The sequence below is a fragment of the Bubalus kerabau genome, chromosome 10 (assembly GCF_029407905.1).
Source record: "Bubalus kerabau isolate K-KA32 ecotype Philippines breed swamp buffalo chromosome 10, PCC_UOA_SB_1v2, whole genome shotgun sequence".
NCBI classification, from domain to species: Eukaryota; Metazoa; Chordata; class Mammalia; order Artiodactyla; family Bovidae; genus Bubalus; species Bubalus kerabau.
Window position 1 is genome coordinate 66,815,404 of NC_073633.1, and position 23,777 is coordinate 66,839,180.

The window sequence follows — 23,777 nt, forward strand, 5'->3', positions numbered from 1 at the left end:
TAAATGTGAACTGACCAGGATTCTTGCTGGCCCACAGTCTGTTTTCAGGAATAACACTTGTGAACTTCAGAAAAAGTCAAAAGGGGAGCCTGAACTTAGGCATGACAGAGTTTATTATGTCTCCGAAAACTACTTAGATTTTACTAAAGAAGGCAATTGTATATGTCTGTCTACTTATACACATTAATTTAATGAATTCAGGACCAAAAAAAAAAAAAAAAAATCACATTCAAACACACATATCTCCCCCACAACCCCTACCCCATTCCAGTGGGGGTTTTTGTTTGTTTTATTGTTCAGGATTTTTTCTTAGTTGGTTTTTTTTTTTTACTTCCATATTACCAAATAAAAGGCAATGGATGTTATTTAAGATTCCAAAAATTGGGCTTTAGGGATCTCAGCCTTGTCATTTATAGTCTAGGGCAAGTCATTTAATCTTTTGGAAGCTCAATTTTCTTCTTTTTAAACAATAAGAATACCTGCCCAAACAGTCTTATTGAATACATGACAAAGCTTTGTTCATTTCTGAGTCTTTCATAGACTTTTATTATTGTTATTCGGATTAACCTTTTACTTTTCAACTGGTCATCTTGTCATGTAATAGTTAGGGATGTGAAGGGGGAGCATTGAGAATTCTCTGTTGGTTTGATCTGTAGGTAGCTATCAGAGCCCCGTGTGGATTTCTGGTTGTGGGTGGGGCCGTGCTTGATGCAAGCAGATAATCTGTCTGTTTGGTGCAGACCAGCCAGATAAATTCTAGCTCTTGCTCCTTTGTTTTTGTGTGCCTTTGGCTTGGCCGGAGTTTGGAAGGAAAGTAGTGAGAAACCAGGTGTGAATCTGCCGATGTGGCAGGCCAGAGGAAATTCAGAGGCTATTAATTCAATTTGCACTGGCCTGTCACTGAGCAAGCGAACGCTGCAGGAAGACTCAGCCCAGCTGTGAGCAGCCCTGCCACAAGCTCAGCTCCAAGAGGCAGAGCCAGGATTGAGGAATGCGAGCAGGGAAAGTCACTTTTGTAGCTCTGATGAAATTTCAAAGGTCATTAAGGGTGCTTCACAGATGGACTGGTAAACAGGCATCCAAGCAAGCCCTCGTTAAAAGGATGCGGGCGCACACAAACTCTTTCCCAGTGCATGGCACCTTTGATTAAAACACCAATTCTAGACAGCGACCACAAAGCCAATGTAAATCTCCCACAGGACACAGATTTTGCTAGAGCCAGGGAATTAAGAGCTGTGTTTTTATTATAAGATGGCAAATTAGGAGTCAAGCTTCTAGTGCCCATAAAATTAGAAAATCCCATAGAAGAGAACCATGGATAATGTTTCTGAAGGAACAAATGGGGCCTAGGGCTCAGGTGGACAGCCTCTGGCCCCTGAAGCCACAGAGGCCAGCGAGTCACTCCCACCACGAAGTCCAGTGAAGGCAGTGTGTCACTTTGGCTCGCTCTAAACCTCATACCTAGATGTTTTTCCAGGGTGAGGTGAGACAGTGGTGCTGGGGAGGTGGGCTGGGGTATGGAACAGGGCCAGTAATAAAAGGAAAAGAGAATGAGAACATAACAGAGCAATATTACAACATGCATGTATCCAGGTTTAAAAGATACATTTCAAGCTGGAAGACAGAGGAAAGAATTGTGTTTTGATATGCTTGTTGAGATTTTTTTTGAGTAGTCATTAAATTATATCTTAAGATAGTTATAGGCATAAATGATAAAAATAGGACCAGTAAACACAAAATGCTGTCTGTGACAATGGACTTGAGGAGTAAAGCAAATTCTGGGAGGAACGTGAGGAAGCCATGAGACATGCCTGCAATTCAGAGACATATTTTCCATGCCGGTGTCAGCAGTAATAAACCTAATATTTTGATTTCTGAAAAAAAAAAAAGGCAAATTAAAAGGTGTCCTTTAAAAAACTACAGTTTGTAAAGTCTTGAAGCTTCTCAAAAGAGACAACATTTGAATAGAGGAGATGCTGCAGGACAAGGATCAGCTTTTGTTGCTCTTCACCTTCAGAAGAGTAGTTTGCGCAAAGGTGACTATTAGGTCCCCACCCATAACAAATGTGAAAATGCAGTAGACTCCAGAGAAATCATTATCTGAAGAGTTGGTAGCCATGATGAGTTCAACAAGTTCATTGCAAAGGCCAACTGAATTTGACTTATTGGAGCCTGGTAAATATGGCTGGCTGATACTTTTACTTTAATTCATGAAAATTTTCCTGCTGTGATCTTTTGCAACTCAGTTATTCTCACCTTGTCTCGTTAAGATGGTAAAATTGTCTTAACTGAAATTATAAATGGCTCTAATAATTTGCTACCTGGACTTGAAAACATTGACAGGAGAGAGCAGACCTGGTCATTCATAAAGAAAGGGGTATTGTGCAAAATGGAGCTGAAAACATTTCCTTAAAACCTGCAGATTTTAGCATCTGTGTAACTCAGAGGAGTTTGAAAAACCTTGGAAGTCAAATTTGAGGGCAAACACGCTCCAGGCTCTTGGATGAGCTCACTTTTTAGAGCCACCCAATGGAAAAGTCAGTTTCCAAAGCTGTGTCAAGCAATATTGGAGAATTTTGTAGGACCTAGATCCCAATCCCATGCTCCATGTTGGAGTCGCCAAGAAAGAACTGATGTTAAAGAAATATATTCTTTATAGTAATAAATAAGTAAATTTTAATAAAATCAAAGTATATTAAAGATACAATTTATATACCTCAAAACACTGATATTTTCTGCTTCATTCTTTAGTTTTAAAGCACAAAATAACCTAATAAGAAGCATAAATTTCAAAGATTACCCAAAGTCAGTAGAATCTGTCATGTATAAGCTAAAATTTATGTTTACCAAACAAAAATGTTATTCATTACTGTGACAGAGTAATATATAGGTTTACATTTTTTTCTCACTTAAAAATACATTAATGTAATTAGAAAGAACCAATTCTTTAGTTTTTTCCTTTTTTATACTGTAATATTAGTGGTATGGTAATATATTAAAATTGTAATAAAGTCAAAAAAGAAAGAAATATATCCTTTGAAACGATGATTATTCTCCTTCACATTCACCTATCTTCCTGTCCTCTTTACCTTCCCTCTCTCTGTTGAGCCAGACAAGCTTCTGTGTGTGTGCAAGTGTGTACACATATGTGCATAAAATCTGCAGAAAACCTCACATATATTTTGTAGACAGAAACTGAATAGCTGCTTCAGAGAAATACATTGAGTTAGTTGTATTTTTGCCAGTTCACAAAACTGCCACATCTTTATTTGCTGTATGCCTGGCATCTGGGGTTTTGTCTCCAGGGCTTAGGTGACAGAATACACAGTGCAGTGTGTAATATCACAGTGAGACCTAGAACTGGGAGATCTGCCTTAACGTAGTGCGCTCACTAAATGTTAGTCCATCCCTGAATGTCCCCATCTTGAAGTCACTGATGATGACAGCACTGGAATGTGACAGGGTTGGTTTTAATTATTCACATCAGATTGCTTTGGAACCTTGGATAAAATGAAAAGTACTAAGGTAAAAGTCACAGAGATTTGTTCTTCAGATCGTACTACAAAAGTTATTTATCACTTTAAAGATCTCAGGCTTCTCTGGTGGCTCAGAGGGTAAAGAATCTGCCTGCAATGCATGAGACCCAGGTTCGATCCCTGGGCCAGGAAAATCCCCTGAAGGAGGGTGTGGCAACTCACTCCAGTACACTTGCCTGGAGAATCCCATGGACAGAGGAACCTCATGGGCTATGGGGTCATAGAGTCAGACACAACTGAGCAATGAATTCTTTCACTTAACGATCTCAGCTCATTTACTTTTATAATCACTTAAAAAGTATGACTTTAGTCATAAGAGATCACATTTAACAGGGTGGATTGTTTCTTACTCAATGTTATACAATAATGACTTAGCAGGAAAGCCACTGAGGGGTCTCTTGAATTTTTGCTGCAGATTTACGAATGAGCTACTGTTACGCGAAGTTTGAAGGAGGAAAGTGTTCATCACCCAAATCCAGAAATCACTCCAAACAGGAATGCTGCTGTGCCTTGAAGGGAGAAGGTTGGGGAGATCCCTGCGAGCTGTGCCCCACTGAACCCGATGGTATGTCTCCTGTCTGCATCTCTTTGGGCCATTCATGGGGCAGGCTGTAAGACTGCAGGCTTTCAGAAAATAAGACAATTTAATTAAGTCCAGATGAAATGTTCACTAAGATTATTTTATCTTAGGAGCAAGGTGGTTATTTTTTTCTGAAGTATGTTATGACTCAAAGCTGCCCAAGTAGTAGGTACCCCAGCTCTGAGAGCTTTGTTAATTTTCTCTGGTTTCTGGGCTTGGATTGTTCATCGTGTTCCAGTATGTGCAGCCTCCACACGGTATTTGCTAAATGCCATTGGCCCACCCATTAACGAGGGTTCATCTCCACCACAGAGGCCTTCCGCCAGATCTGTCCCTATGGAAGTGGCATCATCGTGGGACCTGATGATTCAGCAGTTGGTGAGTGGCTTGCACTGGACTCTCAGCGTTTTATAATATTCTCAACCAGTCTCTTCCTTGTCCTTTCTCTCGCTGTTATTTCTCCACATTTATCTTGGTAAATGAAGCCCTATTTTTTGGTCTTTTCATTTAGATACCAATTATATTATTATAGTGTATGTTAATATTTTAATACATTTCATTGGTTAGACACTGAAACAATCATAATTTCCCTCTGTGTTCCTAAAAAGTTACTTTGTTGTTCACTGTTTTTTCCTCCTTTGCTTAAGACATGGATGAGTGCAAAGAACCCGATGTCTGTAAACACGGGCAGTGCATCAACACCGATGGGTCCTATCGCTGCGAATGTCCCTTTGGCTACATTCTGCAAGGGAATGAATGTGTGGGTGAGTAATAGAGTGGCTTCTTCTACAGAGGTTTTACAAATCGGAAATTAAACAATTCAGCATTCACACAAGGATATATAAACACCAAGATGGGACAGAAATAAGTTTTATATACTCATTCATGTATCATTCATCTAGCAACACTGGCTGGGTCCCTGCCAGGAACCAGGCACTGTGCTTGGTTCTTTGGCTACATTAGTGAACTGAGCCAACAGCGTCCTTCCTTGAATGGACCTTACAGTCTGATGACAAGGACACTGAACATGTTTGAAGAGATGGTAAAAAGGACAGCATTATAGTGAAAGCCTTGAAGAAATTTAAAAAAAAATTGTTAATTGTCATAATCTTATTCTCTCAGTATGGAAAACACAAAATTTACCCAGATTTTGTTACACTTAGTACCATGAGAGGCTGTGTACTCAGGGTATCCTCTTGTTTTAGCCCCCTTATTAAAATTTCAAAGAAAGGCTCCTGTGACTGACCTTTGACCTCTTTTATCTAAGAAATTCAAAACCATTCAATGTAACCTAAATTAATAATGGCATAAATGCTGAGGGTTTGTCTGTGTGCATTAGAAAATGTTCTTTCCATACAGGGAATCAAGGTATGTGGTTTTTATCCACAGCCATGGCTGTGGGAACTTAAGCAAGTTTTTCAGCCCTCTAAGCCTCAGAATATAATAAATATCATGCAGATGGATTAAAATATTTCTAATTACCCTACAGCTCTAAAAATCAATGATAGTGTGACTTTTATTAACTTGAAAGAGAGGTAATAATCCTGACAGTGAAATGCAGTTTCATAGCAGAACAAAAGCAAAGTTGCCAGTGTTTTCTGTTCAATATCTTCAGTTAGTGCTACGATATATGTGAGAAATACGCCTCCTCACCAGGGTCTCTCAGCCCTGCCTTCTTGCCCTCACTTTCTGACTTCAGAACCTAACATGAGACACAGCCCTCAATAATAATTCATCACTTTTCTGTGCTCTAGACAGCTGAGATAGCAGTGTTATTTCTCTGGAATGTTCCTTGCCCAAAGGAAGGTATTCTCCCCAAGAGATATGTCAGAATAAGAACAGTCAATATTCTAGGTGGATGGATTAGGAGACATATATTTTTTAGACTTCCTTGGTAAGACTTTCTCCACAGTTGTTTAGAGAGCTCATACCCTAAACATATTTCTTTCTAGCCTTTCTTCTGCCTAATGGAAGCCATCTGGTTTCCACAAATTCAGCAAAATCTACTCGACTCTTGACTTTATCCAGTGTCTTAATTTTGCTTAACCTCTGGTCTCTTATTTTGCGTAAGTTTAGTCTTCTATTTTATATCTGGCAAAACTCCATCATGTTTAAGGCTTCTTGGAGAATGATGTAATGTAAGGCCAAACTGGAGGTGTATTTCTAACATTAAGTAAGCAGAAACTTTTGACTTGTAAGAGAAGCCTTGTTTTAACCCTTTAAGCATCTCTTCCCAGCAGATGTATTTCATAACATAGGAGGCTGGAGGCACCCACGGCAAAGAGCACAGTAAGAGCTAAGAAGCCTGGGTACTGTTACTGCTACTTAGCAAGTCAAACTTTATAGCTATAAATATATGGTAATAAGATATGCACTCCTCTCTTGCAAGGACAGAATAAGAATGAACCAAAATGTTAGAGATCAAAGTACTCTGATGGAATTTGAAAGGTACTATCTGAGTCCAAGTCCATTTTCTCTCAATTCATCATATTTTGACTACACTTCTGATCACTTGCAGACACTGATGAATGTTCGGTAGGCAATCCTTGTGGAAATGGAACCTGCAAGAATGTGATTGGAGGTTTTGAATGCACCTGTGAGGAGGGATTTGAGCCTGGGCCAATGATGACTTGTGAAGGTAAGCCTCTTAAACATAGGATAGTTGGTTGCATGTTCTGATCATAGGGATAGTAGTTGGTTGATTATAATTCTTAGTATCAAATACCACCCAGGGTATATAAAATAAAGAAAATCTGGGCCCTGTCATCATTTCTTCTCTATGTGGCCTCCTCTCTGCAGAAAGTATCTGAAAAAGATATAGGTGGTTCATGACCCAGGTGATGCCATATCTCATGCAGAGTTCTTCTTGGGGTCTCTGCTACCACTAATATTTGAATATAACACCTGTCCTGTCTCCTACCCTCTTTCTTATTTTCTTTGTCTCCCCTTTTTTCCACTGTATCCTATACACCCTTTCTTTTTCTTTTCTCTTCATAGAAACAACTACACACTAAGATTAACACCAATATCCTTTCTCTTTTTGGGGGCAATCACTGCAAAAGAGGCTGTCGATACTCTGTAAGCAACTGCCAGTATGTCTGGCAGGATGCAAGGAAAGAAAGGCAAGGAGGGAGTGTCTAGAATAGCAGCTCTCAAAGGGTGATCCCTGGATCAGCCACATCAGTGCCACCTGGGAATTTGTTAGAAATACAGATTTGCAGGCCTTGTCCCAGACCTCCTGAATCAGACACTCTAAGGGTTGGACCCAGCAGCCCTCCAGGTAGTTCTGATGCACTCTTAAGTTGAGAGCCACTGGTTTAAGAAGAGAATGAAGGTGAGGTGATGGTACAGTGGGTATTAAGGTGAGCTTTTCATTAGAGATATTATCTATCAATGAAGTGAAGTGAAGTCGCTCAGTCGTGTCCGACTCTTTGCGACCCCATGGACTGTAGCCTACCAGGCTTCTCAGACCATGGGATTTTCCAGGCAAGAGTACTGGAGTGAGTTGCCATTTCCTTCTCCAGGGGATCTTCCCGACCCAGGAATCGAACCCGGGTCTCCTGCATTGTAGGCAGATGCTTTACCCTCTGAGCCACTACTCCTAGTTAAAGATGTTGGTGAATCTTTAAAGGCTGTGACTAGACCACGATGTGGGATCTCACAGATGTTCTTGTCAGGATCGTTGGCCTTAGGGAGAAATGTGATAATCAAGAAGATCTGTTTTAACCCGGCTTTTCTGAACCATATTCTGATGGTTCCAAACTATGCAATCTATAGAAACCACTTTTATCTATTAATCTATTACTATTATTCCTATTTAAGGCTATAACTTAAGCCTCAGTGTGAACTAAGTACAATATCTCTATAAGTGTAAAATTATTCAGAATACTTTCTTGGGCATGAGACTCACTGTTACTTCACAGGAGCCTCTTTTATCTGGAGAAGGGGAGGGGTTAATGATACTGGGGGTTCTGTCCTCACAGCAGTTGACTTAGCAGTTATTCTGGCTAAATGGGGTAAAACTGATCCCCACTTCATTGTGACTTTAGGGAGTGGTAACTGGTCAACTTGAGACTTCAAAGCCAGCATTTCTGAAAAGCTCCCTATATGTAGGATGACCTATAATTTCTCATCTGCCTAAATAACAATAATTATACCAGCACCATAAGTATAAACTGAGATTGTGCTGGAAGAACCAAGATGTATGATCACCCTACTTGGGCCAATTATAAAATAACCAACTCATTTTATAATCCTGGAAATGCAGAGACTGCTTGGTCCATCCATGTTTATGGCAACTTTTGGTAAAAGTATATTCCTCTTTTGGTTGAGGCTTATGGTCCGTTATTCTCTTACTGCCTTCTCCTGCAGACATAAATGAGTGTGCCCAGAATCCTCTGCTCTGTGCCTTCCGATGTGTAAATACTTATGGGTCATATGAATGCAAGTGTCCTGCTGGATATGTTCTGAGAGAAGACAGAAGGATGTGCAAAGGTGAGACATTCACGTTCAAAGTCATCTAAGCCAGGGTGTTCTAACTGTCTATGATGGGCGATGTCCTTCCAAAGCATCCACTAGCAGAGAAAGACTGGAAATTGGGGAACACTGCTGTAGTCCATGGACAATATGAGGGTTGTCACTGCTACATTTTCTCCTAAATCGTAGCTTAAAGCTGGGTTAAGGGTGGCACTGCAGACACTTTTTAGTTCACCACACGTTGCATGCCTATGACATGCCAGCCATTCTATGAGATGTGGAGATATAAGGGGAAAAAAACAACTTCCCCACATATAAGAAGCTCAGTATGAAGAGGCTGAGAGAGAGCTATAAATAATCATAGTATGATAACTGAGAACATGAGAACACAAGGAAGGAATGTGAATAATAAATAATCACCATCACTATAGGATTTTATATTCCAAGAATGGGGTAGCATATGGAGCTGACTTGGAACAATTTCCTTTAAAAGTGCTTACTGAATACCTGCAACTGCCAAAGTACTGGACTAAGCTCTGTTATACAAAGTTGGGTAAATCCTGGGGATCCTTGAAGAGCTCTGATTCGCTTCTCCCAAGTTCTTAAATGAGCAGATATCTGTTCTTTTCAAATGATTTACATAGAATTTTTCTTAAAGGTAGGAAGATTTCCAAAGCAAGAGCTCCATGTCACATGCAGGCTAAAGTCCAAATTTCTCAATTCAGATAACATAAAGGGGAAAGATAAAAAGAAGGAGATGCAATAGGACAGAAAGTAAAGAATGATGAAGAGCCACGCTGTGCCAGAAAAAAGAAACTGGAGGGAAGACCCAGTAGAGAAGATATTTGTAGATGCCTGTCTTTTCCTCAAAGTGTAAAAACCAAGTCTTTTGTTATTATATTTCACAATGATTCTAATATGTCATATTAATAGTATGATATTAAAGACATCATAAGCTATATTATTTAAGTATTATATAATGGAAGCATTGGTTTATTATTAGTTTGATAATGCTGTTATAGTTATCATATTATCAAAGCTTTATATAAGGCCTTTTTAGTTCAATTTGTCAAAACTAATTAGAAATCACACTTCCTGCCTTTGAAAAATTTATCAGCTAGAGAGAAATTTCTTAAGTTCAAAGGGGGTTAGAAGATGCCTTCCCATCTTAAGAGACCAGCTCCCAGAATGCAAAAGGAAGTAGGTTAATGTTGAAATAGTGTCAGTAAAAATTGGTTACTTGATGCTGTCTTATGTTTAAAGAGCAGGGAATTAAGGCAGCTCCTTTTATGAATTTGTACATTCTTTCCAGATGAGGATGAGTGTGAAGAGGGAAAAGACGACTGTGCTGAAAAACAAATGGAGTGCAAGAACCTCATTGGCACATACCTCTGCATCTGTGGACCTGGGTATCAGCGAAGACCTGACGGAGAAGGCTGCGTAGGTAAGGGCAGCCCCAGGAAAGGGGCTTTGAGTGAGCGGGAAGCGACAAAGGCTGGAAGGGACGTGGGCTCTGTGTCCTTCTGGATGCTATCTTCTCCTCGGCCAGAGCTATCTTGCCTCTCTTACCTCCTATTGTGACTCTCTGTGGAGGTCTCCTTGCCTCTTGATTATCTATGAATTCCACCAGCAACATCATTTCTCTCCCTCTGAGCTGGTCTTTGAGTGTTTTTCCAGGTCCATTTGCGGCCAGGAGTAGAAGACCAGGTATTTCCTCTCGTCCCTTCCTTTATTGTTTACACTCCTTTGCTGTTTTGGGTTCGGTTCTTCCCATCACATTGGAATGCCTCCCTACTGGCTTAACTTTGCTACTGCCACCGTAACATTGAGTACAGTTGTTCAGTAAATTTCACTGAACCAGAAGTATCACTAAACCAATGGGATCTACATCCAGAGAATCTGGTCTTATCAAGATTGAGGCCTAGGCCCTGGTCATTTTAAAAGCTCCCTGGGTGATTCTCATGTGGATTCAGCCTTGAAAAGCATAGTAGACCAGGGATTGGCAAACCACAGTCCTAGGGCCAACTTCAGCTTGCCAGCCTACCACCTGTTTTTGTAAATAGACTCGTTTTGGACCAGAGCTGTAACCATTCATAATTTTCCATGGCTGCCTTCATGCCACAGTAACAGAGCAGAATAGTTGCAACCGAGATCAAATGGACTGCAAAGCCTAAAATACTGACTATATATTATGCAGTAATGTTATATTATTACTGTTATTACAGAAGTTTCCTGACTTCTGCTTTAGTTAATGAAGAAAAAATACTAGAAAATTTCTACATATGCCCTTTCTCATGTTGTCAGTCAAGAAGCTTAAGAACCATATTTTCCCCTTAACTCTGTAAGATACAGATTTAAACGGAAGTTGAAGAGCAGACTTTAAAAGCATAGAAAAACATGTGGACTTATGATCACTCACTGGATCTTCTGGGAACAGTGATTCTCAGCCTCAGCTGCACACTGGAATCACTTGGAGAGTTCAGGTCTCACCCTCAGATATTGGTTTAATTGGTATCAGGGTGGCCTTGGCATTGCAAATTTTAACCTAACTCTCTGGCTCTCATAAGATCTCTGCCTCAGGGGCTTGGAATTATTCTCAATGGGAGCACCTAGGCAAATTATGATCTTTCGACTCTCCAGCTATTATCAATGCTTTTTTTTTAAACTGGGAAGACCAAATTATGATTTATTATTCCTTAATGCTGTTGAAGTATTATTATAGGCATAATCTACATTGCATCAGAAGATTAGTGTAGACAAACTCCCTCAGGTCAAAACACCATCACAGACATTATTCTAGTGAGTATTGTAATATTTAACATATTGATCTTAATGATTTTTTCCCTTCATTTAAAATAACCCTTCTGAGAATCCTCTACACGTACAGATATGGCAAGTTTTAAACTTAAGTGAAAAACGTAAGTGTACCTAAAGTGCTATCATCTATGTTTAAGTATATAAACATGCTATCAATTATGTTTTTAAAAGGGTGGAGGTATATCAAAGCTATGGCTGTATTTGTTTGTATGGGTATAATTCATCTCGAGGAGGATACTCCAGAAATTAGCAGTAGCACTGGTTGCTTCCCAGGAAAGAAGTTTGGTGGCTGGGGAAGAGGAGAAGGAGGGGCACTTTGGGCTGTATATTCTTTTGTACTCTTTGAATTTGGAACCATGTGAATAGGTTATCTAGTCACAAACTAAACTTTTCTTTAAAAAAAAAAAAGAATCTATCTTTGTACAAAGCGGACAGATGACGCCTCTTGTTTTTGGTCCTTCAATTACACCACCCAGATGAAAATGAATGTCAGACCAAGCCTGGGATCTGTGAGAACGGGCGCTGCCTCAACACCAGGGGGAGCTATACCTGCGAGTGCAATGATGGCTTTACAGCCAGCCCCAACCAGGATGAGTGCCTCGGTGAGTACAGACCACAGGAGGCTTTTGTAACCCCAGCCTCCACACTGGGATGCTTGAAACCAGATCACTTATTTGAAATAATAGAAACTGTTGAAATTTGAGGAAAGGTTAACAATGTTCATATTTTGGAGATGACTCTATGACCATGATTGTCCACTGGGCTTAGCACCACCCTGCCGCTAAATTCTTCCTTTGCTAATTGTATCATTGAATCATTTGTTTGGAATTTCTTTCTCAGCTGCCTTTTAAGCTTTTGATGCTCAGGATCAGTTTCCATGTGTTTCTCCGACCCTTGCTATAGCCTGGTTCTCCATATTTCTGGGAACAGATAGAATGATAATCTTGTTGACACCAATGCCTTTCTGCCCACTTACTGAATATCTTGTCTTGTTTTCCCCAGATGTCATCCTTTTTCTCTTACTGCTGCTTCCAGCTTTCCCTTCTTGCTCCTTCTCAGCCAGGGTAAAGTGTTACATCCTTCTTGGGTTTTAATATCTGAGCAAATTCGGAATACCATGTTATGCTTCTAAAGTTCCCTAAAATCCTCCTTGCATTCATAAATCCCTTCCAGACAACCGAGAAGGGTACTGCTTCACGGAGGTGCTCCAGAACATGTGTCAGATCGGCTCAAGCAACAGGAACCCCGTCACTAAGTCTGAATGCTGCTGCGATGGAGGGAGAGGCTGGGGGCCCCACTGTGAGATCTGCCCGTTCCAGGGCACTGTGGCTTTCAAAAAACTCTGCCCCCATGGCCGAGGGTTTATGACCAATGGAGCAGGTACTTCATTTTGTTCTGATTTTTGACCAACGGAGCAGGTACTTCATTTATGGTCCAAAAATACGTTCAGGGAATTTGTTTTATGAGGAGCAGATGAGAATATAGAATCAATAATGTGGGCCTAGGCTGAGTTGCATAGTTTAGGTTGACCCAAAAAAAAAAAAAAAAAATCATTATGGTACTTTAGATATTCAAAGCCATGTTGCCAGAGTGTCCTTGGTCTGATTAACGTGTGTGCTTTAGTTCATGTCTTCGCATTACAAGGAGTCCTCAACTTTTTAAGCTGCTTTGTTATAAGAATATAACCTTTTACTCAGAATATAATCTTTTAGATACATTTTGGAATAAATGATCACTAAATTCCTAAAGTAGCCCACCAATATGTATTTTGTCTCATAAAACTGGCTGAAATATATCACATGGAAGAAGTATAAAACAATGCTGATACAATCAGCCTTCCACATCCACAGATTCCATATCTGTAGATCCAACCAACCTTGGATTGATTTCTACCCAAGGTTGATTGAACCTGCAGTCCCAACTGCACTATGCCATTTTGTATATGGGGCTTGAGTGTCCATGAATTTTAATATCAACAAGGTAGTTCTGGAACCAGTGCCCTGGATATGGAGGGATGCTGGCAATTAAGACAGCTGCCTCTGGAAAAGTACAAGCCATGTCAACTTGAGAGGGATCAGGAGGCTGTCAAGGTGTCTGAGGCTGCTCTGAAAGACTTTCAGGCCTATGTTCATCAACAATAACTGCAATTGTTTGCAGTCTCATAAAGAGAGACTTTGAGCTCCTTGGGAGGAAATCAGAAGTGAGAGGAGATTAAATAGGATTTATGTTCATGTTACAAAGATGTGACTAAAGGTAGAATAATAGAATTGGATGTGGTAAAGACAGAATAGATGGAATGACCAAAGTGATTTATCATTATTTGGCAGATGTGAAAATGAGATGGTAGATGCATTTCTTCAGACCAATGAAAGTATGCTATATTGCATTTCAGAGTAATCTTGAAAAGATCAGGAAAAATAAGAGCTATGGGTATAAAATTGTTACTTAACAATCCAAGGCTAAGAACTCACTTGCTGTTGGCACCCTGCTAAGCAGTAATGAGACAGAAGTGTCAAGATGTGAGTGTCAGTGGCTTTAATGCCCAATAGTACATATTGACCCTTTTATAATGCCTTTCTCATTTTAATTGCTATTTATTAAATTATAGATATTGATGAGTGCAAGGTTATTCATGATGTTTGCCGAAATGGGGAATGTGTCAATGACAGAGGATCATATCATTGCATTTGTAAAACTGGCTACACTCCAGATATAACTGGAACTGCCTGTGTAGGTAAGTGCTCTATTTCTGATACTCAGGTTTATTCTCGGGTGGAAATTGTACATTATGAGGAAAAAACCTTCAAACTAAAACTCTAAAAAGCCTGTGTAATTTCATAAGGAAACGTAAGACAGTGATCAAAGACCATACAGTTTACCTTTTCTTTCTTTAAAACTAAGATTCTTTGGTAGATGCTGTGGGTATTGAGCATTGAAACATCTTTTTAGATGGGCAGTCACACTGTGTCTCTTTGATCATAGATCTGAATGAGTGCAACCAGGCTCCCAAACCCTGCAATTTCATCTGTAAGAACACAGAAGGGAGTTACCAGTGTTCATGCCCGAAAGGCTACATTCTGCAGGAGGACGGAAGGAGCTGCAAAGGTAAAGTGGAAACTGCCTTCACCCACTTATCTGCCTTATGGGAACGTGGTTGCACTCCTTGTGCCTTTGAGGGAGCCAAAGCTGAAAGACCTCCCCATGGGCAAGAGGTACATCCCTGGGGTTAGTGCCTCCTTGGGGACATTTTTCTTACACCAACACTGGAACCTCCTAAAAAGGATCCTAGATCTAAAGACAAAGAAGTAGCCAAAATGAAATGGTAGGAATGGGCACAATCATGATAAATCCCATACCTGCTGGTGGATGCCCCACAAAGTGGAAAATAGCCACAGAAATTCTTCCACAGGAGTGAAGGTTCTGAGCCCCAGGTCAGGCTCCCCAGCCTAGGGGTCTGGGAACAGGAGGAGCCCCCAGAGAATCTAACTTTGAAGGCCAGTGAGGTTTGGTCAGAAGAATTCCTCAGGACCGAGGGAAATAGAAACCACGCTTGTAGGGCACATATAAGTTCTCGTGTACACCAGAAGCCAGAGAAAAAAGTGGTGACCTCATAAGAACCTGGGCTGGACCTACCTGCTGATATTGATTGGATGGTCTCTTGCAGAGGTTGGGGGGTGGTTATGGCTCACTGTGGGAACAAAGACACCGGAGGCAGTGATTCTGGAGAGTACTCACTGGCATGAGCCCTGGTGGAGACTTGGCTCCAAACAGCATGTAGACTCCGATGCCTCAGGCCAAACAACCAACAAGGTAGAAACACAGCCCCGCCCATTAGCAGACAGGCTGCTTAAAGTCTTTCCTGCTAAACACATTCCCTGACAAAACCCTGCCCACCAGAGGGACAAGAAAGGCTCCACCCACCGGCAGGCAGGAAAAAAAAGTCCCTCCCACCAGGAAGCCAGCACAAGCCTCATCCACTAGAAGGCTGACAGCAGAAGCAAGAACTACAATGTTGCAACCTGAAGCATGGATACTGCAAATCACAGAAAGTTAGATAAAATGAGAGAGCACAGAAATATGTCCCAGATGAAGGAACAAAATTAAAAACCCAGAAGAACTACTAAGTGAAGTAGAGATATGCATTCTACCCCCCCCAAAAAAAAGAATTCAGAGTAACGATAATGAAGATGTTTCAAGATCTCAGAAAAAGAATAGAGGCACAGATCTATAAGATATAAGAAAAGTTTAATAAAGACCTAGAAAAAATAAAAACAGATGAACAATAACTGAAATATAAAATACACTGAAAAGTGAAGTCGCTCAGTCATGTCTGACTCTTTATGACCCCTTGGATTGTGCTGGAGTGGATTGCCATTGCCTTCTCCAGGGGATCTTCCCAACCCAGGGATCGAACCCTGATGTCTCGCATTGCAGGCAGATGCTTTACCGTCTGAGCCACGAGGGAAGCCCTATCAGACTCCTCTGTCCATGGGATTTTCCAGGCAATAGTACTGGAGTGGATTGCCATTTCCTTCTCCAGGGGATCTTCCTGACCCAGGGATCAAACCCAGGTCTCCTGCATTGTAGACAGATGCTTTACCATCTGAGCCACCAGGGAAGTCCTAGAAGGAATCAATAGCAGAAAACGTGAGGCAGAAGAATGGATAAGTGAGATGGGAGATACATGCTGGAAATCACTGCTGAGGAACACAATAAAAGAATGAAAAGAAATAAAAGCCATCTAGGAGACCTCTGGGACAACATTAAATGCAGCAATGTTCACACTATAGGGATCTCAGAAAGAGAAGTAAGAAAAAGGACCTGATAAAATATTTTAAGAAATAATAGCTGAAATTTTCCCAAATATGGGAAGGGAAACAGTCACCCAGATCTAGAAAGCACAGAGAGTCCCAGGCAGTATAAATCCAATGAGGAACACACTGAGACACAAAGTAATCAAACTAAGAAAAATTAAAGACAAAGGAAAAGTATTAACATATAAGGTAACTCGCAGCTGATTTCTCAGCAGAAACTTTTCAGGCCAATAGGGAGTGGAACAATGTATTTAAAGTGATGAAAGGGAAAAACCTGCAACCAAGATAATCTACCGAGCAAGGTTGTTATTCAGATTCAACAAAGAAATCAAAAGCTTTACAGACAAGCAAAAGCAAAGAGAATTCAGCACCACCAAACCAGCTTTGCAACAAATGTGAAAGGAACTTCTCTAGGCAGAAGAGAAAAGGCCACAACTAGAAATAAGAAAATTACAAATGGAAAACCTCACTAGGAAAGGCAAACATACTGAAAAAATAGGAAATCATTCACACACAAATATGCTATCAAAATCCAAAATGGTGAGGAGAGCATAAATGCAGGATATTGGAAAAGGATTTGATATTAAGAGACTAGCAACTTAAAACAATCTTTTTATATGTCGATTGCTATGTCAAAACCTCATGGTAACTGCAAACTGAAAATCTGTAATAGGTATACACATACAATAAGAGAAAAATCCATACACAACAGTAAAGTCAGTCATCGAATCACAAAAAAAGAGAACAAAAGAGGAAAGGAAGAAAAAAAGACCTTTTTAAAAAAAGCCAACATTTTTTTTTAATGGCAGTAAGAACTTACATCCCTTCACGGATCATTGCCTTATCATGGCTAAGGGGATTGTGTAACTCAGTGAAGCTATGAGCCATGCCCTGCAGGACCACCCAAGACGGACGGGTAGTAGTGGAGAGTTCTGACAAAACATGGTCCACTGGAGGAGGGAATGACAAACCACTCCAGTATTCTTGCAGTGAGAACCCTATGAACAGAATAAAAAGGCAGAAAGATATGACACTGAAAAATAAGCCCTCTCAGGTTGGAAGACGTCCAGTATGCTACTGGGGAAGAGTGGAGGGCAATTACTAATAGCTCCAGAAAGAATAAAGTGGCTGGGCCAAAGCAGAAACATTGCTCAGTTGTGGGTGTGTCAGGTGGTGAAAGTAAAATCTGATGCTATAAAGAACTATATTGCATAGGAACCTGGAATGTTAGGTCTATGAATCAAAGTAAATCGAACACAGTCAAACAGGAGATGGCAATCGACATCTTAGGAATCAGTGAACTAAAATGGATGGGATTGGGTGAATTTAGTTCAGATAACCATTATATCTACTACTATGGGCAAGAATCCCATGGAAGAAATGGACGAGCCCTCATAAACAACAAGAGTCAAATGCAGTATCTAGGTGCAATCTCAAAAATGATAGAACAGTCTCAGTTTATTTCCAGATCTAACCATTCAACATCACAGTAATCCAAGTCTATTCACCAACCACTGATGCTGAAGAAGCTGAAGTTGACCAGTTCTATGAAGTCTTACAAGACCTTCCAGAACTAACACCAAAAAAAAAATGTCCTTTTCATCATAGGGGGTTGGAGTGCAAAAGTAGGACGTCAAGAGATACCTGAACTAACAGGCAAGTTTGGCCTTGAATACAAAATGAAGCGGGCAAAGGCCAGCAGGGTTTTGCCAAGAGAATACACTGGTCATAGCAAACACATTTTACCAACAACACAAGAGATGATTTTACACATGGACATCACCAAATAGTCAATACTGAAATCGGATTGATTATATTCTTTGCAGCTGAAGATGGAGTAGCTCTATACAGTCAGGAAAAACAAGACCTGGAGCTGACTGTGGCTCAGATCATCAGCTCCTTATAGCAAAATTCAGGCTTAAACTAAAGAAAGAGGGGAAAGCCACTAGGCCATTCATGAATGACTTAAATCCCTTATCCAGTGAAGGTGACAAATAGATTCAGGGGACTAGCTCTGGTAGAGTGCCTGAAGAAATATGGACAATTTGAAACAATGTACAGGAGGCAGTGACGAAAACCATCCCAGAGAAAGAGAAATTCAAGAAGGCAAAGTGGTTGTCTGAGGAGGCCTTACAAATAGCAGAAAAAGAAGAGAATCGAAAGGCAGAGGAGAAAGGGAAAGATATACCCAACTGAATGCAGAGTTCCAGAGAATAGCAAGGAGAGATAAGAAGGCCTTCTTAAATGAACAATGCAAAGAAGTAGAGGGAAACAATAGAATGAGAAAGACTAGAGATCTCTTTAATAAATTTAGAAATATCAAGGGCACATGCAAAGATGGGCACAATAAAGGACAGCAAGAACCTTTCAGAAGCAGAAGAGATTAAGAAGAGGTAGCAAGAATACACAGAAGAACTGTACAAAAAAGGTCTTAATGAACCAAATAACCATGATAGTTTGGTTACTCACCTAGAGCCAGACATCCCAGAATGTGAATTCAAGTGGGCCTTAGGAAGTATTACTACAATCAAAGCTAGTGGAGGTGATGGAATACCAACTGAGCTATTTATAATCCTAAAAGATGAGGATGTTAAAGTTCTGCACTCAATATGCCAGCAAATTTGGAAAACTCAGCAGTGGCCACAGGACTGGAAAAGTTTTCATTCTAATTTGAAAGAAGGGCAATGCCAAAGAATGTTCAAACTTGTGTACAATTGTGCTCATTTCACATGCTAGCAAGGAAGACAGAAAATCCTTCAAGCTAGGCTTCAACAGTACATGAACAGGGAACTTCAGACACACAAGCTGGGTTTAGAAAGGGCAGAGGAACCAGAAATCAAACTGCCAACATCTGCTGGATCATAGACAAAGCAAGGGAATTGCAAAAAAAACTTCTGCTTCATTGACTATGCTAAAGCCTTTGACTGTGTGGATCACAACAAACTGTGGAGAATTCTTAAAGAGACGGAAACACCAGAGCACCTTACCTGCCTCCTGGAAAACCTGTATGCAGGTCAAGAAGCAACAGTGAGAACTGGACTTGGAAAAATGGACTGGTTCAAAATTGGGAAAGGAGTACATAAAGGTTGTATATTGTCACCCTGCTTATTTAACTTATATGAAGAATACGTCATGTAAAATGTGGGGCTGGATGAAGCACAAGCTGGAATCAAGATTTTCGGGAGAAATGGCAACAACCTCAGATATGCAGATGATACCACACTAGTGGCTTCCCTGGTGATTCAAACAGCAAAGAATCTGCCTGCAATGCCGGAGACCCAGGTTCAATTCCTGGGTCGGAAAGATCCCCTGGAGAAGGGAATGGCTCCATACTCCAGTATACTTGCCTGGAGAATTCCATGGGCAGAGGAGCCTGGCAGACTACAGTCCATGGGGCCACAAAGAGTCAGATAAGACCATGCAACTAACACTTTCACTTTGGGGCTTCCCAGGCTGGTGCTAGAGAACCAGCCTGCCAATACAGGAGACACAAGAGATTCAGCTTTGATCCCTGAGTTTCAAAGATCCCCTGGAGTAGGCTATGGCAACCCACTACACTGTTCTTGCCTGGAGAATCCCATGGACAGAGGAACCTGGGGGACTACAGTCCATAATTTTGCAAATAATTGGACACAACTGAAGTGACTTAAATGACAACCCACTCCAGTATTCTTGCCTAGAGAATCCTGTGGACAGAGGAGCCTAGGGGCTGCTGTCCATAGGGTCGCACAGAGTTGGACACGACTGAAGCGACTTAGCATGCATGAAGTGACTTAGCATGCACACAATGGCAGAAAGCAAAGAGAAACTAAAGAGCCTCTTAAAATTAAAAGACACTTGCTCCTAGGAAGAAAAGCTATGACAAACCTAGACAGAATATTAAAAAGCAGAGAGACATAACTTTGCTGACAAATGTCTGTATAGTCAGAACGATGGTTTTTCCAGTAGCCATGTACGGATGTGAAAGTTGGACCATAAAGAAGGCTGAGCACCGAATAATTGATGCTTTCAAACTGTGGTGCTAGAGAAGACTCTTGAGAGTCCGTTGGACACCAAGGAAATCAAACTAGACAATCCTAAAGCAAATCAACCCTGAAAACTCATTGGAAGGACTTATGCTGAAGCTCTAATACTTTGGCCACCTGATGCAAAGAGCCAACTCATTGGAAAAGACCCTACCTGATGCTGGGAAAGATTGAGGACAAGGGGAGAAGGGGGTGACAGAGGATGAGATGGTTGGATGACATCATTGACACAATGGACATGAGTTTGAGCAAACTCAGGGAGATAGTGAAGGACAGGGCAGCCTTACATGCTGCAGCTTGTGGGGTTACAAAGAGTCGGATATGACTTAGTGACTGAACAACAACAGCAAATATCACTGGTGAGCTTAGATGCAAATATCCTCAACGAAATACTAGCAAACCGAATCCAACAATACATTAAGTGGATCATACACCATGATCAAGGGGATTTACACCAGGAATGCAAGGATTTTTTAATATCTGCAAATCAGTGTGATAAACCACATCAACAAATTGAAGGAAAAAAAAAACATATGATCATCTCAATAGATGCAGAGAAAGCTTTTGACAAAATTCACCAGGCATTTATGATAAAAGTTCTCCAGAATGTGGGCATAGAGGGAACATACATTATAAAGGCCATATAAGACAAACCTACAGCTAACAACATACTCAACAGTGAAAAGCGAAAGCATTTTCTCTAAGTTCAGAAACAAGACAAGAATGTCCACTTTCACCACTCTATTCAGCATAGTTGTAGAAGTCCTAGCCACAACAATCAGAGAAGAAAAAGAAATAAAAGAAATCCAAATTGGAAAAGAAGAAGTAAAACTGTTACTGTTTGCAGGCAGATTCTTTACCATCTAAGCCATCAGCAAAGCCCAGATGATATGATACTATACATATAATCCTAAAGATGCTATTAGGAAAGTACTAGAGCACATCAAGGGGAGATAAGAAAGCCTTCCTCAGTGATCAATGCAAAGAAATAGAGAAAAACAATAGAAGGAGAATGACTAGAGATCTCTTCAAGAAAATTAGAGATACCAAGGGAACATTTCATGCAAAAATGGGAGAAATATGGACAGAAATGGTATGGACCTAACAGAAGCAGAAGATATTAAGAAGAGGTGGCAGGAATACACAGAAGAACTACACAAAAAAGATCTTCACAACCAAGATAACCATGATGGTGTGATCACTCACCTAGAGCCAGACATCCTGGAATGTGAAGTCAAGTGGGCCTTAGGAAGCATCACTACGAACAAAGCTAGTGGAGGTGATGGAATTACAGTTGAGCTATTTCAAATCCTGAAAGATGATGCTGTGAAAGTGCTGCACTCAATATGCCAGCAAATTTGGAAAACTCAGCAGTGGCCACAGGACTGGAAAAGGTCAGTTTTCATTCCAATCCCAAAGAAAGGCAATGCCAAAGAATGCTCAAACTACCGCACAATTGCACTCATCTCACATGCTAGTAAAGTAATGCTCAAAATTCTCCAAGCCAGGCTTCAGCAATATGTGAACCATGAACTTCCAGATGTTCAAGCTAGATTTAGAAAAGGCAGAGGAACCAGAGATCAAATTGCCAACATCTGTTGGGTCCTCAAAAAAGCAAGAGAGTTCCAGAAAAACCTCTACTTCTGCTTTATTGAATATGCGAAAGCCTTTGACTGTGTGGATCACAACAAATTGTGGAAAATTCTGAAAAGAGATGGGAATACCAGACCACCTGACCTGTCTCCTGAGAAATCTGTATGCAGGTCAAGAAGCAACTGTTAGAACTGGACATGGAACAACAGACTGGTTCTAAATCGGGAAAGGAGTAGGTCAAAGCTCTATGTTGTCACCCTGCTTATTTAACTTATATGCAGAGTATGTCATGAGAAACGCTGGGCTGGAAGAAGCACAGGCTGGAATCAAGATTGCCGGGAGAAATATCAATAACCTCAGATATGCAGATGACACCACCCTTATGGCAGAAAGCAAAGAACTAAAGATCCTCTTGATGAAAGTGAAAGAGGAGAGTGAAAAAGTTGGTTTAAAACTCAACATTCAGAAAACTACGTTCATGGCATCTAGTCCCATCATTTCATGGCAAATAGATGGGGAAACAATTGAAATAGTGGGGGACTTTATTTTTGGGGCTCCAAAATCACTGCAGATGGTGATTGCTGCCATGAAATTAAAAGACGCTTTCTCCTTGGAAGAAAAGCTATGACCAACCTAGACAGAATATTAAAAAGCAGAGACATTACTTTGCCAACACAGGTCTGTCTAGTCAAAGCTATGGCTTTTCCAGTAGTCAAGTATGGTTGTGAGAGTTGGAACTATGAAGAAAGCTGAGCACTGAAGAATTGGTGCTTTTGAATTGTAGTGTTGGAGAAGACTCTTGAGAGTCCCTTGGATTGCAAGGAGATCCAACCAGTCAATCCTAAATGAAATCAGTCCCGAATATTCATTGGAAGGACTGATGCTGAAACTGAAACTCCATAACTTTCGCCACCTGATGCAAAGAACTGACTCACTGGAAAAGACCCTGATGCTGGGAAAGATTAAAGGTGGGAGGAGAAGAGAACGACAGATGATGAGATGGTTGGATGGCATCTTGAATCAATGGATATGAGTTTGAGTAGACTCCAGGAGTTGGTGATGGACAGGGAAGCCTGATGTGCTGCAGTCCATGGGGTCACAAAGAGTTGGACACAACTGAGTGACTGAACTGAGCTGAGAACATGTCTATGAATTTGGTAATTTAGTTGCAGGATACAAATTTAATACACAAAAATCTGTTGCATTTGTATATACTAACAATGAAAGATCAGAAAGAGAAATTAAAGAAACAGTCTTTCATTAGAAAGAATAAAATACCTTGGAATAAACCTACCTGAAAAGGCAAAAGACCTCTACCTGAAAGACACTAATGGAAGAAATTGCAGATGACACAAACAGATGGAAAAATATACCATGTTCTTGGATTGGAAGAAACAATACTGTCAAAATGACTATGCTACTCAAGGCAATCTACAAATTCAGGGCTATCCCTATCAAATTACCAATGGTGTTTTTTGCAGAACTAGGACAAAAAAATTTAACATTTATATGGAGACCCAAAAAACCCTAAATAGTCAAATCAATCTTGAGAAAGAAAAATGGAGCACTCACTTCAGTCTGTCCTACAAAGCTACAGTCATCAAAAGAGTAATGTTATTGGTACAAAAACAGAAATATGAATCATTGGAACAAGATAGAAAGCCCAGATATAAACCCATGCACCTATGGTCAATTAATCTATGATAAAGTAGGCAAGACTATTCAATGGAGGAAAGACAGTCCAGAAAACTGGACAGCTACACGTAAAAGAATGTAGTCTTTAACACCATACACAAAATAAACTCAAAATAGATTATACTCTTAAATATCAAACATGATACTATAAAACTTTTGGAGGAAAACAGGCAGAACACTCTTTAAGTTGCAGCAATATATTTTTAAAGCTGTCTCCTAGAGTAACAGAAATAAAAATAAA

The 23,777-nt window shown here is 40.4% G+C and overlaps 1 protein-coding gene and 1 long non-coding RNA gene across 3 annotated transcripts in view; one reads left to right on the top strand and one right to left on the bottom strand.

The window, feature by feature from the left end:
- FBN1 (fibrillin 1) overlaps positions 1-23,777 on the top strand; it is a 264,581-nt gene that overhangs the window by 223,136 nt on the left and 17,668 nt on the right. Inside the window, exons 51-60 of the mRNA XM_055538036.1 lie at positions 3,952-4,101; positions 4,429-4,494; positions 4,764-4,880; positions 6,635-6,754; positions 8,488-8,610; positions 9,905-10,036; positions 11,886-12,011; positions 12,583-12,789; positions 14,018-14,143; positions 14,392-14,514. Of these exons, the coding sequence (XP_055394011.1) occupies positions 3,952-4,101; positions 4,429-4,494; positions 4,764-4,880; positions 6,635-6,754; positions 8,488-8,610; positions 9,905-10,036; positions 11,886-12,011; positions 12,583-12,789; positions 14,018-14,143; positions 14,392-14,514 (1,290 nt within the window). The remainder of the gene's footprint in view (positions 1-3,951; positions 4,102-4,428; positions 4,495-4,763; positions 4,881-6,634; positions 6,755-8,487; positions 8,611-9,904; positions 10,037-11,885; positions 12,012-12,582; positions 12,790-14,017; positions 14,144-14,391; positions 14,515-23,777) is intronic.
- LOC129621503 (uncharacterized) overlaps positions 1-23,777 on the bottom strand; it is a 125,598-nt gene that overhangs the window by 3,628 nt on the left and 98,193 nt on the right. The window contains exon 6 of one of the 2 annotated variants that reach the window (XR_008699399.1): positions 4,741-4,858. The exons of the other annotated variant lie outside the window; for it this stretch is intronic. This is a non-coding gene — a long non-coding RNA (uncharacterized LOC129621503). Of the gene's footprint in view, positions 1-4,740; positions 4,859-23,777 lie in introns of those variants that run through there. 2 annotated transcript variants of the gene reach the window in all.